The sequence below is a fragment of the Herpailurus yagouaroundi genome, unplaced genomic scaffold, assembly GCF_014898765.1.
Source record: "Herpailurus yagouaroundi ecotype Mexico unplaced genomic scaffold, PumYag 250, whole genome shotgun sequence".
NCBI classification, from domain to species: Eukaryota; Metazoa; Chordata; class Mammalia; order Carnivora; family Felidae; genus Herpailurus; species Herpailurus yagouaroundi.
In genome coordinates, this window is record NW_024412467.1 from 23,552,209 (window position 1) to 23,567,533 (window position 15,325).

The 15,325-nt window shown below is 39.8% G+C and overlaps 1 protein-coding gene across 4 annotated transcripts in view; it reads left to right on the forward strand.

Annotated features, from left to right (window-relative positions):
- Positions 1-14,428, forward strand: part of MYLK4 (myosin light chain kinase family member 4) — an 87,048-nt gene extending 72,620 nt beyond the window's left edge. For 3 of the 4 annotated variants that reach the window (XM_040460454.1, XM_040460457.1, XM_040460456.1), the window contains 4 exons: positions 278-430; positions 3,633-3,720; positions 7,568-7,640; positions 10,336-14,428. In XM_040460454.1, coding sequence (XP_040316388.1) covers positions 278-430; positions 3,633-3,720; positions 7,568-7,615 — 289 coding nt within the window. In that variant the 3' untranslated portion in view covers positions 7,616-7,640; positions 10,336-14,428. The remainder of the gene's footprint in view (positions 1-277; positions 431-3,632; positions 3,721-7,567; positions 7,641-10,335) is intronic. The other variant, XM_040460455.1, reaches the window with a different exon arrangement.
- The last annotated feature ends 897 nt before the right edge of the window (positions 14,429-15,325 follow it).

Here is a 15,325-nt window from a genome sequence, read left to right on the forward strand (position 1 = left end):
TTAGCAGCTGTAAATGCTTTAAAAAGGAAGTTGTGCTGTCCTTAGAGATTCATATTTCAGTGTAGCTGCTGACTCCATTGCTGCAGGTGTTGAATTAGGAGCTGGGGTGGGGGGAGTAAGCATTTTCTTGATTGCAAAAATACATTACAGAATTATGTTTAATTATCAGGTTATTTGCCTTCTCTCAGTTTTAAATGACAGAGCCCAAAAAAGCAACTATCTGTAAAGGATTTGAAGCTATTTAAACAATGCCCACTCTGGATCCTGTGTCTTACAGACTGAGTGGATTGTCCCCCTTCCTGGGTGACAATGATGCTGAGACCCTGAACAACATCCTGGCCTGCAGGTGGGACTTACAGGATGAAGAATTTCAGGACATCTCAGAGGAAGCCAGAGAGTTTATCTCCAAGCTTCTGATAAAGGAGAAGAGGTAATCCAAGTTTGTTCCGGGCTCTGGAAGAAGGAGGGATAATAGGGAAGCACATGCCACCACAATTCATGTGAGATAATCCCCGAATTCCCTTAGTGACATCTCCGATGCCTGTGCAAAGTTGTAAATGGAAGGAATTTGATGCTCTTAATCTCATTTACTGAGGTCTGGGACTGGTTTGGTCCTGAGGCTTGAAAGGGGCTACAAAAACTTCCCTCCTTCTGCCTTTTTCAGTGAGGCTGTAGCAATTAGGGGCTCTTGCTAGGCCTCAAAATGAAGGGTTTGGAATAAGTTATTTCCATAACCCCTTTCACATCTACAAAGCATGTATCTGGCTCTGTGTAGGTGAACACTTAACTATCATTTCATTTGAGAACCTACTGTGGGCCAGACTGTGCCAAGTGCTTTATAGACATGCCTTTTTTTTTTTTAAAGTTTATTTATTTATTTATTTTGAGAGAGAGAGAGAGAACATGGGGAAAGGGCAGAGATAGAGAAGAGAGAGAGAATCCCAGTCAGGCTCTTTACTGTCAGTGCAAAGCCCAAGAAAGGGCTTGATCCCATGTCCGTGAGATCATGACCTGAGCCAAAATCAAGGGTCGGATGCTTGACTAACTGAGCCACCCAGGTGCCCCTAGACATGTTTTTTAACCTCCATCCATCTCCAAGATGCTGGAATTGTCATTACTGTTTTATGGATAAGACTCTAAGTAGTTTTCCTAAGATCATATGGCCAGTAATTGGCAGAACTGATAGTCATGTCAACCTTCCCCTAAGGCTGTACATTTAACTGTGATATATAACATGGCCTCATATTTTCTGTCATGATCAAACCACATTAATTCAAAATTCAGAGGATGAAGAAGAGTGATTTTGAAATATAGGTGCTTGCATTTTAGAATTATGGTTGGGGAAGGACATTGTGATTAACTAGTCAAAATCACTCTTTCAGATTTTTTTAAGTTTATTTTATTTATTTTGAAAGAGGGAGAGAGAAAGAGCACAGCAGGGGCAGAGAGAGAGAGAGAGAGAGAGAGAGAGAGAGAGAGAGAGAATCAGAGAGAGAGAGAATCCCAATCAGGCTCTGCACTGTCAGCGTTGAGCCCGATGTGGGGCTTGAACTCGCAAATGATGAGATCATGACCTGAGCCAAAATCATGAGTGAGATGCTTAACTGACTGAGCCACTCAGGTGCCCCTAGATGGTTTTGTATCGAAAATATATACTAGTAAATAGTATTTAAGATTTTCAAAGCCAACAATACTTGTTTCCTTGTTTTATTATCTCTACTGCTTTTAAGTTATTAATAAACATGACCATGAACAGATAGGAGGGTGTATTTGGGGAGACGGGATTAAAGAAGTATCATGGGCATTGGGTCTGGAAAAGCGCCTGACACAAAGGAGGCATTTTATGTATAATCCGCCAGGAAATGTGTCTGGGGCATTGAGAACAGATGTATAAAGTCCAGTCCCTGCCTTTAGGTAACACATGATCTAAGAGATAGGTATTTTTAAAAAAGATATAACCCAATGCAGTTAATGCAAAGTTAGAGTATATTGAAAAGGGTCAGGACTGAGTCCTAAAGGATAAGGAGAACTTAGCCAGGCTGGTGGTGTCAGTATGAGGACAGGGGTAATGAAAATACATTGGTTTTATCTTTAATGGAAAGGCACAAAGCTGTTGTTACTATTATTATTTGTAGATGACTGAACACCAGGCAGTGAACAGATAGAAGGTGTCAACTCTGTCAAGTTTTTGGTGGCTAAGATCCACATTAACTAAGAATCTATTTTACAGATATATTTTTATGTGTTACTGATTTAATCCTCTGGATTAAATGAGGAAATTGAGGCTGAGAGCAGTGAAGCAATCACACAGCTAGTTCAGTGCAGAGTTAGAGCGAGGCCTTTTGGCCTCCAGCACCATGTCCTGCCCCCTCCTTCAGTCTGAGGGTCACATTAATACCATGGGAGGGACAATTGCACATTTGGGCAGAATGACAACTGGCTGATTATTATTGGATGAAACTAAGGCCAACACCTGATACCACTCTCATAGAATACATTTCCATGTACAAAAATAAACTTGAAATGTATTAAGAATTTAATTATTAGTACTGTGTTATTGTTAACTTTTTAATAGTCAACTTTAACAAGTTTGACATTACAGTGCAGAAATAATAATTTTTTGGGCACTATCAGCTATTGGAATGCTTCTGGGGGTCCAGTACTGAAAATGTATAATATTCAACAAAATAGCACTTCCCTCTGAGGTTGGTAGAGGTCAAGAGTTTTAAGAAACATTACATCTGCCTGCTTCGGGTCCTGCCAATGGTGACACTCTCACCAAGTTATTAAACTTTCTTTCATGGTAAAGATTTATCATCTCTTCAAATCTTATACTTAAATATTTGTTATCTGATGAAACAATTTTATTGAAGCAATCTACAAACTGAAGCTCCATGACTGCTTGAAATTATTTTCTTGATACAATTTCAGAAGTAGACTCCAGATTGTTACACTCTGTTGTAGTTTTTATGTTGAAAGGTTATTTAGTTTAATGTGATAAACATTAGCACACAAGACAAGTTTACCAAATTTAGAATTAGAATATAATATAATCTCTATAATTCTTTCTCATGTTGTTTTTTTAAGCTGTATAAATGTTTGCTGTCTCAAAAGGATATAGTTTCTTTGTAAAGGTATCTAATGTACTCTGTCTCAGTACTTATATTAACTCTCTATTTAAGTCTTTAAAATGTCTTAATTCAAAAATTAGTGCTACATATTATTCAAAAGTTTTAATATATAAATTGCTCTTGCAATTATCAAGAATCCTTGTAGCATTTTGCTCTTGTAGTAGTATGTATACATTTATTCTTCTATTGACTGATAGAAACTCAATCCATGAAGCTCAAACATTGCATGAAAAATGGTTACTTGTATTTGAAAGTAGATGTTCAATTAATAACAAGAATTTTGAATAATTTGTCTCACTTGTCTAACCACTGTTGTTACCCTGACTGGTTTGATGGTAACCTACAATCATCAATGATAGTTCCAGAGAAAGTAGAATTGCCTGTGAATTTGACGTTTGGCCATCTGGTCTCCCAAAGGGAATGGCCAGAGCTGAAGTTGAATGGCAGATTCAGGCCTCATTTGGTATATCTCTGCTAACAGCCTTCTGAATCTCCCTTTAGTTGGAGAATAAGTGCAAGTGAGGCTCTCAAGCACCCCTGGCTGTCAGACCACAAGCTCCACTCCAGACTCATTTCACAGGTAACCAAGGTTTGTTGCTTTTCCTCTCCTTTTCTAACTGACCTCAATCTTTGGATAATCCGAGGCTAGAAGCATCCCAGCCTTATATGGGTTTCTGTCTCATTCCATTTCTCACAGCCTTCAAATCTTGGCTAGTGTTGAATTGCTTAAAATGCTTTTATTAAGCAGTTTGTGTTTTGTCAAATATGATGTTTAGGAGAGTATTACTTTCAGCATAACTATTGTGTTTATTATTCAATCATTATACTTATTATAAAATAAATTACATCACTGTACTATGCACACATACTTATATACATAGTCTAGAATATATAAACAAATAATGTTTTGGAAAATACATGTTAGTGTATATTCAGGATAAATAGTGCTCCTTAATTCAGAACTCAGATTTTTAACTTTTGTGTTTACCTGGTTCAGTATGCTCTGGGAACCAAAAAACTGTTCTACTCAGGTTGATCCAGAGAGCAATGTAAATCTATGTGAAGGAGATTCTTACCAAAGACTGAATGAAGATGACCTAAGTACTGGTGTGTTGTTGTTGTTTTTAATCTTTTTTCTCCTCAAGTTTCTATTTAAATTCCAGTTAGTTAACATACAGTGGAATATTAGTTTCAGGAGTAGAGTTTAGTGATTCATCACTTACATATAACAGCCCGTGCTCATCCCAAGTGCCCTCCTTAATTCCCATCATTCATTTAACCCTCCCCCCACCCATCTCCTTTCCAGCAACCCTCAGTTGGATCTCTATAGTTAAGAATATGTTTCCAGGTTTGTCTCTTTTTTCCCTTTTTTCCTAAGTACTTGTTGACAAAAATTGAGCCCACACTCTGTGATAACTTCATACAATAAGATTCCTAATCTACTTATTGCCTTAATTCCTATTTATGTCCAAGAACTCATCTGTCCCTTTGGCACAGATTCCTTCCCTAAGCTTCAGATGCATATATCCACTTGACATTTCCACTTGGATCTCCTCCGTCCTAAACTGATCTCATCTTTTCCATCTCACTTCTTCCTCCACCATTCTCCCAGAATGGCCCCCCACTGAATGACCTAAACCAAACCTGAGGGCATTTTTGTTGTTTCCTTCCTGTCCCTCAATCCTCCCATCTCATATTTGATTTATATCCAAGTTCTGTACATTATTTTCCCTAATTACTTCTAGAATCTGTCTAACCTTGTTCATCCCGTTTGTTATCCTGGCCCATGACACCCCTCATCTGAATTACTACAACAGCCTCCTCCAGACTTTCTCCACCCACATCCCTGTGGATTATACAAACAACACAGAAGCAAAAGTGTAACATTTAAGTAACTCAAGTAAACATTTAGGATGTTTACCTGGCCAAGATGTAGGGAGAGGCAAGAAGCAATGTGTGCCTTCAGGCCTTATCAGGGAAGGTCTGATGTAAGCATGGTTAAGATAGCTGCCGTCATGCCCTGGAGTCATATGCGTTTGATACACTTTCATTTCCTCCATCTCTGCACCCCATCCTCCCTACTCCTCAGGGTTTTGGAATGGAGCTTTTTCAGTGACCAAAAAACCTTGGAATGACTATGCTTCAGGTACTCATTTTTTCCACATCCAGTTTTTATTGAAATTAACTTTACTTCTAAATTCAGCATCAGTACTGAGTTTTATTTGTGTCTGAATATACCTTTCCTTGATAATTGGTACTGATGTCAAGTAAAAATAGACTTTTTACCTAGTTGGTACCTCACCCAGACTACATAAACTGCTTATTAGGGTTACCAACCTATTTTGGGACAATTTTCCACCAATGTATTTTTATCCAAGCTTATTGGTGTCCAAATAACACTTTGACGTGGTAGGACAATATGGAAACCACAACAGATAATTAATGACATTATATAGTTTAAAAAGTGCTTAAAATATTTTTTAAACCATATAACAACAGCAAAAATCACCTTTTTGTTATTCTATCCAACTGTTGGTACCTAGGTAAATTGATATTTCAAGAACGATGGAGATTTGAAAAAAAATTACAAATTCCACTGTATAAATCTAGTCAGTTATCATTAAAGTTATAATTATATGGCACTGTGCCAGACACTGTTCTCACTGCTTTACAAAAAATAATTCATTTAATCCACATACCAGTTCTCTGAAACAGGTGTTGTTATTATCCTCATATAGGTAAAGAAACCGAAGACAGGGGTACTTGTCCAGGATCTCACCAGGAGGAAGTGATGGAGCTAGCTCCCCAGTGTACACAGGCAGGCTCTGGAACCTGGGCAGAGCTTCACTACTCTACTATCCTGCTGGATAATGGGCTTCTGGGCAAAGGAGGCCTGATGATATTTCCAGAACTCTTCCTGTACAGTACATTTTTGGTGTTCTTGAAAGCCAGTATTCAAGCTTAGTGTATTTTATTTTTAAAGAAATATTGAGACTAGATTTTTCCAGAAGATTCATTTTTGGAATAATCTTGGTTCTGATATGTTTTATAAAATCAGAATGTAACTTTATGTTGAACATTTAACTCTTACCCCAAACTATTTACTATTCAAATTGAAATATTAAAATATTTAAATAATAATATTTAATAATATTTAAATATTTAAATAATATTTAATAATAATATTTAAAATATTAAAAGCCTTTTATAAACTTTTATTTATCTCTTTTAATTGTTTCATGCTTAAAACACTTACAATTTATTAACCACTAAACATGCTTATAATCAGTCAGTAAATTTAAAAAGGATTTTTCCTTAGGAATTAAAGCCCTGTAGCTCTCTGCCTTCTGTATTATGCTCTTACATTGCCAACCATCCATACATAAACCACCTTCCATCAGAAACAGCTCTCAGCTTGAGTGGAACAAAGCATTCCCAAATTACATATCTATTAGAACCCATCAAGCACCTACTGCAGGCTTAATAAATGTGTTGGGCCTGGAGGAAAGAAAAATGAACAAATATGACATTGTTTCTTTTCTGCCAGAACTAATAAGCCTCTACCTTTCCTTCCCAATCCCAGTGTTACAACCTCAGCTCTTGCCTTTTTTCCAATATGCTGAACTAATAAAATACTGTAGGAGCTGATATTCCATATCTACCCATCTCTTTTCTAATTCACCAAATCATTATTTCATTAATGACAACTCTGATCATATTACTCCCACACCATAAATTCTTCCAGTATTCCCCATCGTGCACACCAAACTAACACACCCAACCGTCCAGCCTGCTCTGACATGCCCTGCTATCAGGTGTCCCATCCTGTCTTTGCTACTGCTTCCAGATCAGCCCAAATCCTAGTGAGTGCCTGAGACCTACTTTAAATGCCACCTCCTTTAAGATGGTTCTTCTCAACCCCCACACTGGAGGTGCTTTTTTTGTCTTCTTGAACCTCTCTTGTGGCACTTAAATAATGCTTGAAAACTTTTGGAAGAAGCAAAAGTTGTATCTGACTCATTTTTGTCCTCATCTGGTCTCAGTCTTGAACCTCAAGCTTTGTCAACATGAATATTTGTGGAAGGGAGTTTTGACCAAACACACACATAAAAATGAAGTGTCATTAGGTGCTCAGCTCTTTGTTTCTGACTCTGAGAGGAAAGGTAGTGATGACAGGGGAAAGTGGGGAATGCTCAAGCTGGTCCCTGAAGGTGGTTCAATGCATCTGTTGGAGGGTCATGAACAGTTTAGGCTTCTAGAACATCTCTTGAAGAGCATTTTCAACCAGTAGGAAGTTATTGACTCTTCAGGTGTTCTCATATCAGAAGTGAGGAATGAAATTTTATATATATATATATATATATATATATATATATATATATATATTCTAATTCTAAAGTTCTAATTCTTCTTCAAATGTCTTGTGATTTCCCTAGAAGAAGAAGAATTGCTGCTCTAATGCGAAGGACCTTGTGACCAAATAGTCCATGGAAGGTGCCCATTTGAAAGGTTGGTCTCAGGTCTTTCTGAAGAGATGTTGTGCAAGCCTTAAGAGGGAGTAGCAAGAAAGAAACCAAATGTGTGTTGCACTGACTATGTGGGAAGCAGGGCAGTGTTTCTACTGAGGGGGAGGGCTCCAATTTTGGACTGCTGTGTGTGCAGCCTGGCTCTGCCATTTTCTAGCACAGAAACCTCAATTTCCTGTTTTGTGGGTTGGGGATAGTCTTACTTCCTATGCTTGTTGAGTGGCTCCAACAAGATAATCCATGCAAAGCCTGGATACCAGAGCCTGGCACATAGTAGGTACTTGATAATTATCTCAGTAGGTGCCAGTAATTGAACAAAACCATCTCTGGTAGTCCTTACAATTGGGATCAGAAGAAGTAATACCTTTTTTGTGTTGATGGGGAAACCAGTCTCGAGACCCACACACTAAATAACTCCCCCAAAGTCACGTAAATGGTACAGCATGACTTCTCAGGTGTCCCTGAATTTAAAGCCCATGCTTGTTTTTCTTTCCTGAACTGCTTCCTGGTATTGGCCCAGTCTTGGAGCTGGAGGAACCATACCACTTCATACACAGCCTGTACCCTGCTTAGAATTTTGTCAGAATTATTAAGAGATGGATTTACACATGAATACTTTTGATTGAATCAAAAGCTAGCTTGATTTATGCCCTAAAGGAGAAGCCTAAAGCCTTGCACTTATTACAGAGAACTTTTAGAAATCTCAACATATATGTCCTTGTTGGGGGGCCATTTACCCTCCAGCAAGCCAGTTCTCTCACTTGGGGCAGTAAGTCCATGGCCACTGTTACCGCTCAATTTTAACAAATGTGTAGGACTGATGACTTGTGAGTCTGCATTCTTGCTGCCTGCTGGTCTTACTCTTTTATTCTCATTTGTATTTACTCTGGTCCTGAGGGTTTTGTTTGTCTGTTTGACTCTATATTCTTACAAGCTGCCTTGAAATCTTTTGTAGAATAAGATCGGGTAGAAATAAGTCAGTATATCATAATAAAAGTCCCAGGCCAGAGTTAGGAAAGCACTCAGCCTTTGGTGTAAGGGTCATTCCTTCCCAGTCTACCACTTATGTAGAAATCTATGAAACATCAGCAGGAAGGCTTGTGCTTCCTACTTACAAAGGCCACTATCATGGGTCAAAGATAGCAAGGACGGTAAAGTTTTTGGAAGAGTAGAAGGTAGCTGTGTGCCTTGTGATAATGTGGAGAAAGGAAGGACGCTCCCTGCTCCCAGGCCTGGGTGGTCAGGCTTACTGAGGTACCGCCTGGCCTTCACCCGTGAGTGGTGGGCACCAGAGTCTGCGGGGAACTCTCCTTCCCTCCATCCCCCAGCAATTTTGTCTCTGGTGACCACAAACCTCAAGGGTTTGCCACAAACTGCCTTCCCACCCTAAGCACTGGAGTCACTTTTGAGGCCTGGTAGGAATGAATTCATTGGGTGACTGGAGGTTGCACTGCAAGGCATGCCTGTCACCAGGGGCTGGCAGGGAGAGAAAGAGGAAGAAATGGTAGTGGGAGGCAGTAGAATCCTTCCATGCCACATTGATCCTTTGAACCCAAGGCAATGTAGGCCAGTAGCAGCCCAAGCAGTGACAGTTATGTGGAGGACAAAACATTGGAGCTGATGACACTGGCACAGTTAGCTACTGTCTTTGTTGAATTGCTTGATGAGACCTTTGAGCGTGGTCAGGTCTGCCTCCAGACGGTCCCTTGGGCTGGCTGCCTTCCTCTCTGGGGACCTCAGCTCCAGTGGGCCACAGAATTTCAACTTGGTTGCACTGCAGGCCTAGGAAGCATTGTTTAAGGTCCATGGGATGTGGGTGCCTCCCAGTTTACTTTTTTTACTCTTTCTTTTTTTCAAATTAAAATGTAAGCTTAAGACATTAACTCTGAGAGCAGCCTCATTTGAAAAGAATTTTTTTTAAGTCATTTTTTATAGTATTTCCTGCCAGGATAAGATGGGGTTTTTGGCAAGCTTTACTAGTGAGTAAAACCAACTTTGTGATAATATTGATTTTTAAAATCTGGTGGTTGAAGATTATTCCTGTGGAAAAAGAATGACTTCCAGGCCCTGTGAATAAGGCAGGATCCATCATGTCGATTGAGGCATATAAATCTCCTGCAATTTGTTAGAGGTTTTTTGATGCATTGAGGAAATACTCTAAAAATCAACCTGGTGGCATTTCGTTTGTGTTTCCGTTCCATCTTTTGCCAACCCGTGAACTATGAATTTAGGACACTTTCTCAGAGTCATGAATTTAGGACACCTTCTCAGAGTTTGATGTAGGGCAGCAAACCTGTGCGGGCCTATGTCAAACGTGGTCATAAAGCAAATGAAAATCTTTCCCACGCGCAATCTGTGGCCTTACTTTGATGCGGGGTCAGGCTGACAGAATGGATGGTGTGGTAGCAGCTGGGGAGCTGGCTGTGCCTCACATGAAACAAAGAGGCCTTGTCCTTCGATCTTGCAAATAGTACGAAAATATCTTGCATAAACTGAAAAAAAAAAAAACCCAACTCGGGTAAGCAGTGGAATCCTGCAAGGGGTTTCTTTTTTTCTCTCACATGCACACATACATTATAAAAAAATCATGTGTGGTTTTCCTAAGGCGCACAACCAACTAATTACAATTTTAAAAGCACTGCTGAATTAACAAGAGTCATATTTTGTTTGCTTTGCAGGAAAACTGCTGCGGTTGCTGCTGCTTTGAGAAGATTTTTGGAAAAATCAGCAGTTCTGATGCCTTGACCCCTGTGATGACGGGTGGCCCTGGGGGGGCGGTGGAGCCGCTGCACTTGAACTCTGAGCACCCAGTTAAGGGGGACACCTAGTCCTGTGGTCCCAGGGGGTGCAGACAAGCCCTGCATCCCTTTCCTCAACTCCCCAGACCCCATGGTAGTGCACAACGGGAAAGATGCTTCCCTGCCATCTTGAGTTTTCAATTTTTAATTTTTGATTTTAGACACTGGGGCAGGGGGTACGTTATTTCTTCTCTTTCTCAGCTTATTAGAGCAATCATACCGGACATTTATTTGAGACATTTAAATCTGGAGGATACATTTAGAGGGAGAAAACTGCTTCCAGTCCTTAAACTATGCCTTTCAAAGGGGGCCATCATATCGCCAGAAAAAAACTCTGTCTTTTACACCCTTGAGCATTTAGTTTCTCAGACTCTATTATTTTTATTTGGTCTGAAATCAGGTGAATCCAACTGATAAATAATTTACTTTCTGGAACACAAACTGTTTTTGAATCCCGAGGCAAGAGGCATCAGACGTTATATCTTCCATATATCCTGAACTTTCTCCAAGTTCATCAATTTCTTCTGAGTAGCTGATTCTACTTTCAAATGCGTGACGTGCATTTCACAAGACACTCCCTGCTGTCTTCTGATTGTACATTTGCTTGCATGAATGCTCTGGTTTTCACAGGTGGAGCAAGAGGTATCTGTTTATGGTTAGTCTTTGGAATTACAACCTTTGGAAAAATGTTGATAGTCACAAGAACTTTCCTCATGCTGCCATTACCAATGAGACATGGGCCGTGTGCATGCCAAGGAAGGACAGTGCTTTGCTTCCAGTGTTGCAATGACTTGGGAAATAGCACTCAGGCTTCCAGGTAAATTCCAGCATTTCTGAAGACCGGTAATCTCACCTATGTGGAGTCTCACATGGCTCAGTGGTTGTGAAGAAAGAACATCCAGAAATCAACGGTGAGGGGAACACTGCTGCTCAGTCTTTGGATATGAGAATAACTTCCAGTTGGAAGCTTCTTCTTGCTCCGGAGCTCATGTGGCATTTCATTACAGATATTTAATAATGGACATGAGCCTGACTGTATACAGCACAGAAGGGCATCGGGCCTCTCAAGGGTGAAACATGTGCGTCATTTCTTTACGAAGAGGAGGCCACGCAAAGCCACACTAAATTCCTATTACACATCCATCATCAAGCTCACTATTCAGCCTCTTAAGTTTTCCTCATATTTCCTATTTCCAAATAACTCCTGTGTTGAGATCAGCTATAATAATGTCTTTATTTTTAGCTGTAAATCATTCTAGGCTCTGGTAGTCACAATAGCAGTGACATGAAATAAGAATGACTTGATGGCCATGTTAGTGAGGGCAGTTTTAACTGGCATTGACTTTTCTCCATTATTGCTCATATGCACCTAGTGGATGCTTATAGCATGCCCATGAATAACTAAATGTGCAATGTTCTTATTCTCATGTGTAAGGTAAAAGGGAAGTAGAGACAGAAGAAAATGTGTAATTTAGTTAGGACCATATGCCAATTTAGTGGTCATGCTAGCTATAAAACTGACTCCTTTCTAGCTTTGCTCTTACATTATGATGCATTTCTTTTTTCCTTTGGCCTATGCATTTATCCAAGGTTGGTTTTCTCCTGTTCCTGTTATGTGACTGTGCTTAAAATGGTTAATTTGGTTTCCTTAAAAAACAAACAAACAAACACGTACACACACACACACACACACACACACAAACACAACAAAGCCTTGTGACTGAAGTGTTATATTACTGTGCTATCTTTAGCTGATGGTATTCACTGAGGCTGGAAAAATACAAGTCAGTGCATGCATTAATACTCAGACCACAGAGAGCTGGCATTCACTCAAATGCTAAATAAGACGCAAGGGTCTGATTTGAAACCCCTCATGGAAGGGCGTTTTCTGTCCTGTGGTGTGGAATCTCTACCAGATAGAGCAGGAGATCTTTTGCATCCAACTCTCATCCTGACTCATGCTGGCAGAGAACTTTCACCAGACCCCAACACACGTGGGACCGGCAGCTTAGGCCAAATGAAGGAACGATTTCTTTGACAAATTAATCCACTAATGACCCTGCAGTCAGTGGGTGTGATTTTTTTTTTTAAAAGAGGTTTAGAAAGGAGACTCTACTTTAAAAACGAATCTCCTTTGAATTTGGAGTTGAATTTCCACATTTGGATGGGGAGGTATCCCCGTGCCAGCGGGGTGCCTTTTATATGAGAGCTGAGTATAGTTTGCATCGCAGAGTTGATTATTACAGTCTACAGTTACAGTGAAATGGGAGATTTTCGGTCTCCTGCTCATCCTGTTCCCTCCCTCCACACCCATGTGTGGCTGCTCCAGCAAGCACTGGTAACTTGGTAGATTGCCACTTTGATGGGAAAGGGGGCTTTGCACAGCAGAGGAATCAAACCAGATGCAAGCATGGACCAGAGAAGCTGAGTCTGGCGAGACTTGGGCTATTGTGATCAATTTTTCCAAGAAGTCATTAGGATTTGATAGGCTGTACTTCTCCCCCACCCACTTAATGGACGTTATGGCTTCACTCACTCGCATTAGGCAGTAGCCATTGCTTTAGAAAATAGAGGAAATTAAAGCACTGATGTGGCACTTCCCACTGCCTAGAGAGAAACAAACCTCACAAAGGATTAAAGAAAAAGCATGCCCCTTTTGTAATTTGTAAGACACCAACACTTACCCACAACCTGTTGCTATTTCAAAAAATCAGGGAGAAAAGAGCTCATGCCCTAATTTGTTACATAAAAGCATCTGAAATGGATTCTCACCTGGACTACCTTGGGGAAAGATTTCCAAGTCAAAATTGGGTAATTCTCATGTTTGTTTTTTAGTTAGTTTTTGTCTGACTTGACATTATTTTGCTTTCTTTCCTCAAAAATGTAAATAGGCATGCTGCTATTGTTGTGGCATACTTGGATGTGAATGTGTTTTGAAAGATACGTGAATTATTACATTTTCACTATTTTTATGGAAACTAGAGTAGAATTTTTTTCTTGTTTTAAAATCCAAATATGTATTTGATATTAGGGAAATGAGGGTCTTATTCTTTATTTCATTCCTTTATTCTTCCTTCTGCTCCCGGTACCCCCACCCTAGGCATTAGGCAAATGGTGTCAGGATGCCTACATGTGCTTGCTTAGTTAGGATTACAGGCCACCTGAGGGAACCTCATTTGGAAAGTTCATCTGTGCAAGTGAGGCAAGAGGGCAAAGCAAGGGTCTGAGCAGGCATGCCCAGTGAACTCAGTTCAGCTCTCTATCCGCTGGCAAGTTCAGCATGGGTCTAGGCTGCATGGCTCACTTCTCAATAGCTGTGATGCTCCCTATTTTGCTTTTGCTTTGTTTTGATTTTTTTTTTTTTACTTCTTTCTCTTTTTCTTCAGTTAGAATCAAAGTCCATCTTCTTATCCATCATAATGCTCCCCTGAAGCCTTTTTGGGATGAAAATTATATTTCCAAAAGGCAAATGGCTTGCTGTCCTAAAGGAAACTTGAAGCTGGACTATCAGACTATCAGATGCTCAATTTCCAGATGAAGGCAACTTCCTTGCCTTGCACGAAGTCAACAGTTTCTCACATTTGAAGGTCTATGTATGTCTCCTAGATACATTTCAGTCAGGTGTACTTTCCATAAGTGATCTTTATGTGTGTAGTTTCACCTTCCATGAAGGCTTATAACTCAACCACTACTTATTCAAGAGAGCAGAGAACATCTAATACCTGAGTGTTCTGATCTTGAATTGTATGTATTTTGTACTTGTCCCATCCGATAGATGTCAGTGAGTCCTTTCGATGAAGTTTAGTAGTGTAGATAAGAAATAAAAATGGATTCACAATGTGGTGATTGCATTTGTCATGTATATTTTTTATTTCTGAACATAGTTTAATTCAGCTGTATTTCTTTGCCTTATAAAGATGTATAACAGTCATATATATGTATTATATTGACAAATAAACATGGACTTTATTTATCCTTTGGTTGATGAGCTAAATTATTCAAATAAGTGGACTTGGTAAATGCAATACAAACTCTTTTTTATGACAAGTTCTGACACGTTAAAAGTCCCATGACATTAAGAACCCATACCTTAAAAGAATGATGCCATGCTATTTATTTGGGGCTCCAGATCCATTTGCACACTGGCCAGCCCCAAGGTGGAGAAAACAACTCTCCCAGTTGAAAACATGGTGATTGCAATGTACCCACAAAGATTTAGGATTTTTATTCCCTACGAATAGAAAACATTGACTAAGATATATGTAAAGTGTCTAGCATCAGAACACTGTTTAATAAATTAAGGCAATTAGCAATTCAATCCCTTTAATGTATCTTAGTGAATATTCCTCAGATGCTTGTAAGGCACCTGCTTCAGAAAATCTGCCACTGAAATATTTCAGTATATAATGGCCACCCAGTCATCAGCAGCCACATTGCTTTCTGGGGGCAGCATTGGCCGGAAATGCTGCTGAGACTCTTCAGCATCAAGCATGCCTTTGTGCCTGAGGATGACATTCACACCCATGTCAACATTCACACCCATGTCAACATTCACATGTTAGCCCAGCAGTGATCAACACTGAGATACTCAGTGTCAACAAAACCGCCCACCTTTACCTGGCTTGAGACAGACCCACTGAATTTTCTATTGTCTCACACAAAACAATCCTATCCCTCTCTTTAGAATGAGCCCCAGGTTTTTCCCCACTCTGACCTCTAGGTGAGGTATTCTGACTTCTTCCCCAAAGTGGGGAAACCTCATTGATCATTTGTGATATTGTAATATTTTAATAAATATATATTTGGTCTTATCCCTGGTTCCTGGCACAGAGCTCCTAAAACCCTTGGAATTTCCTGAGTAGCAAGGATG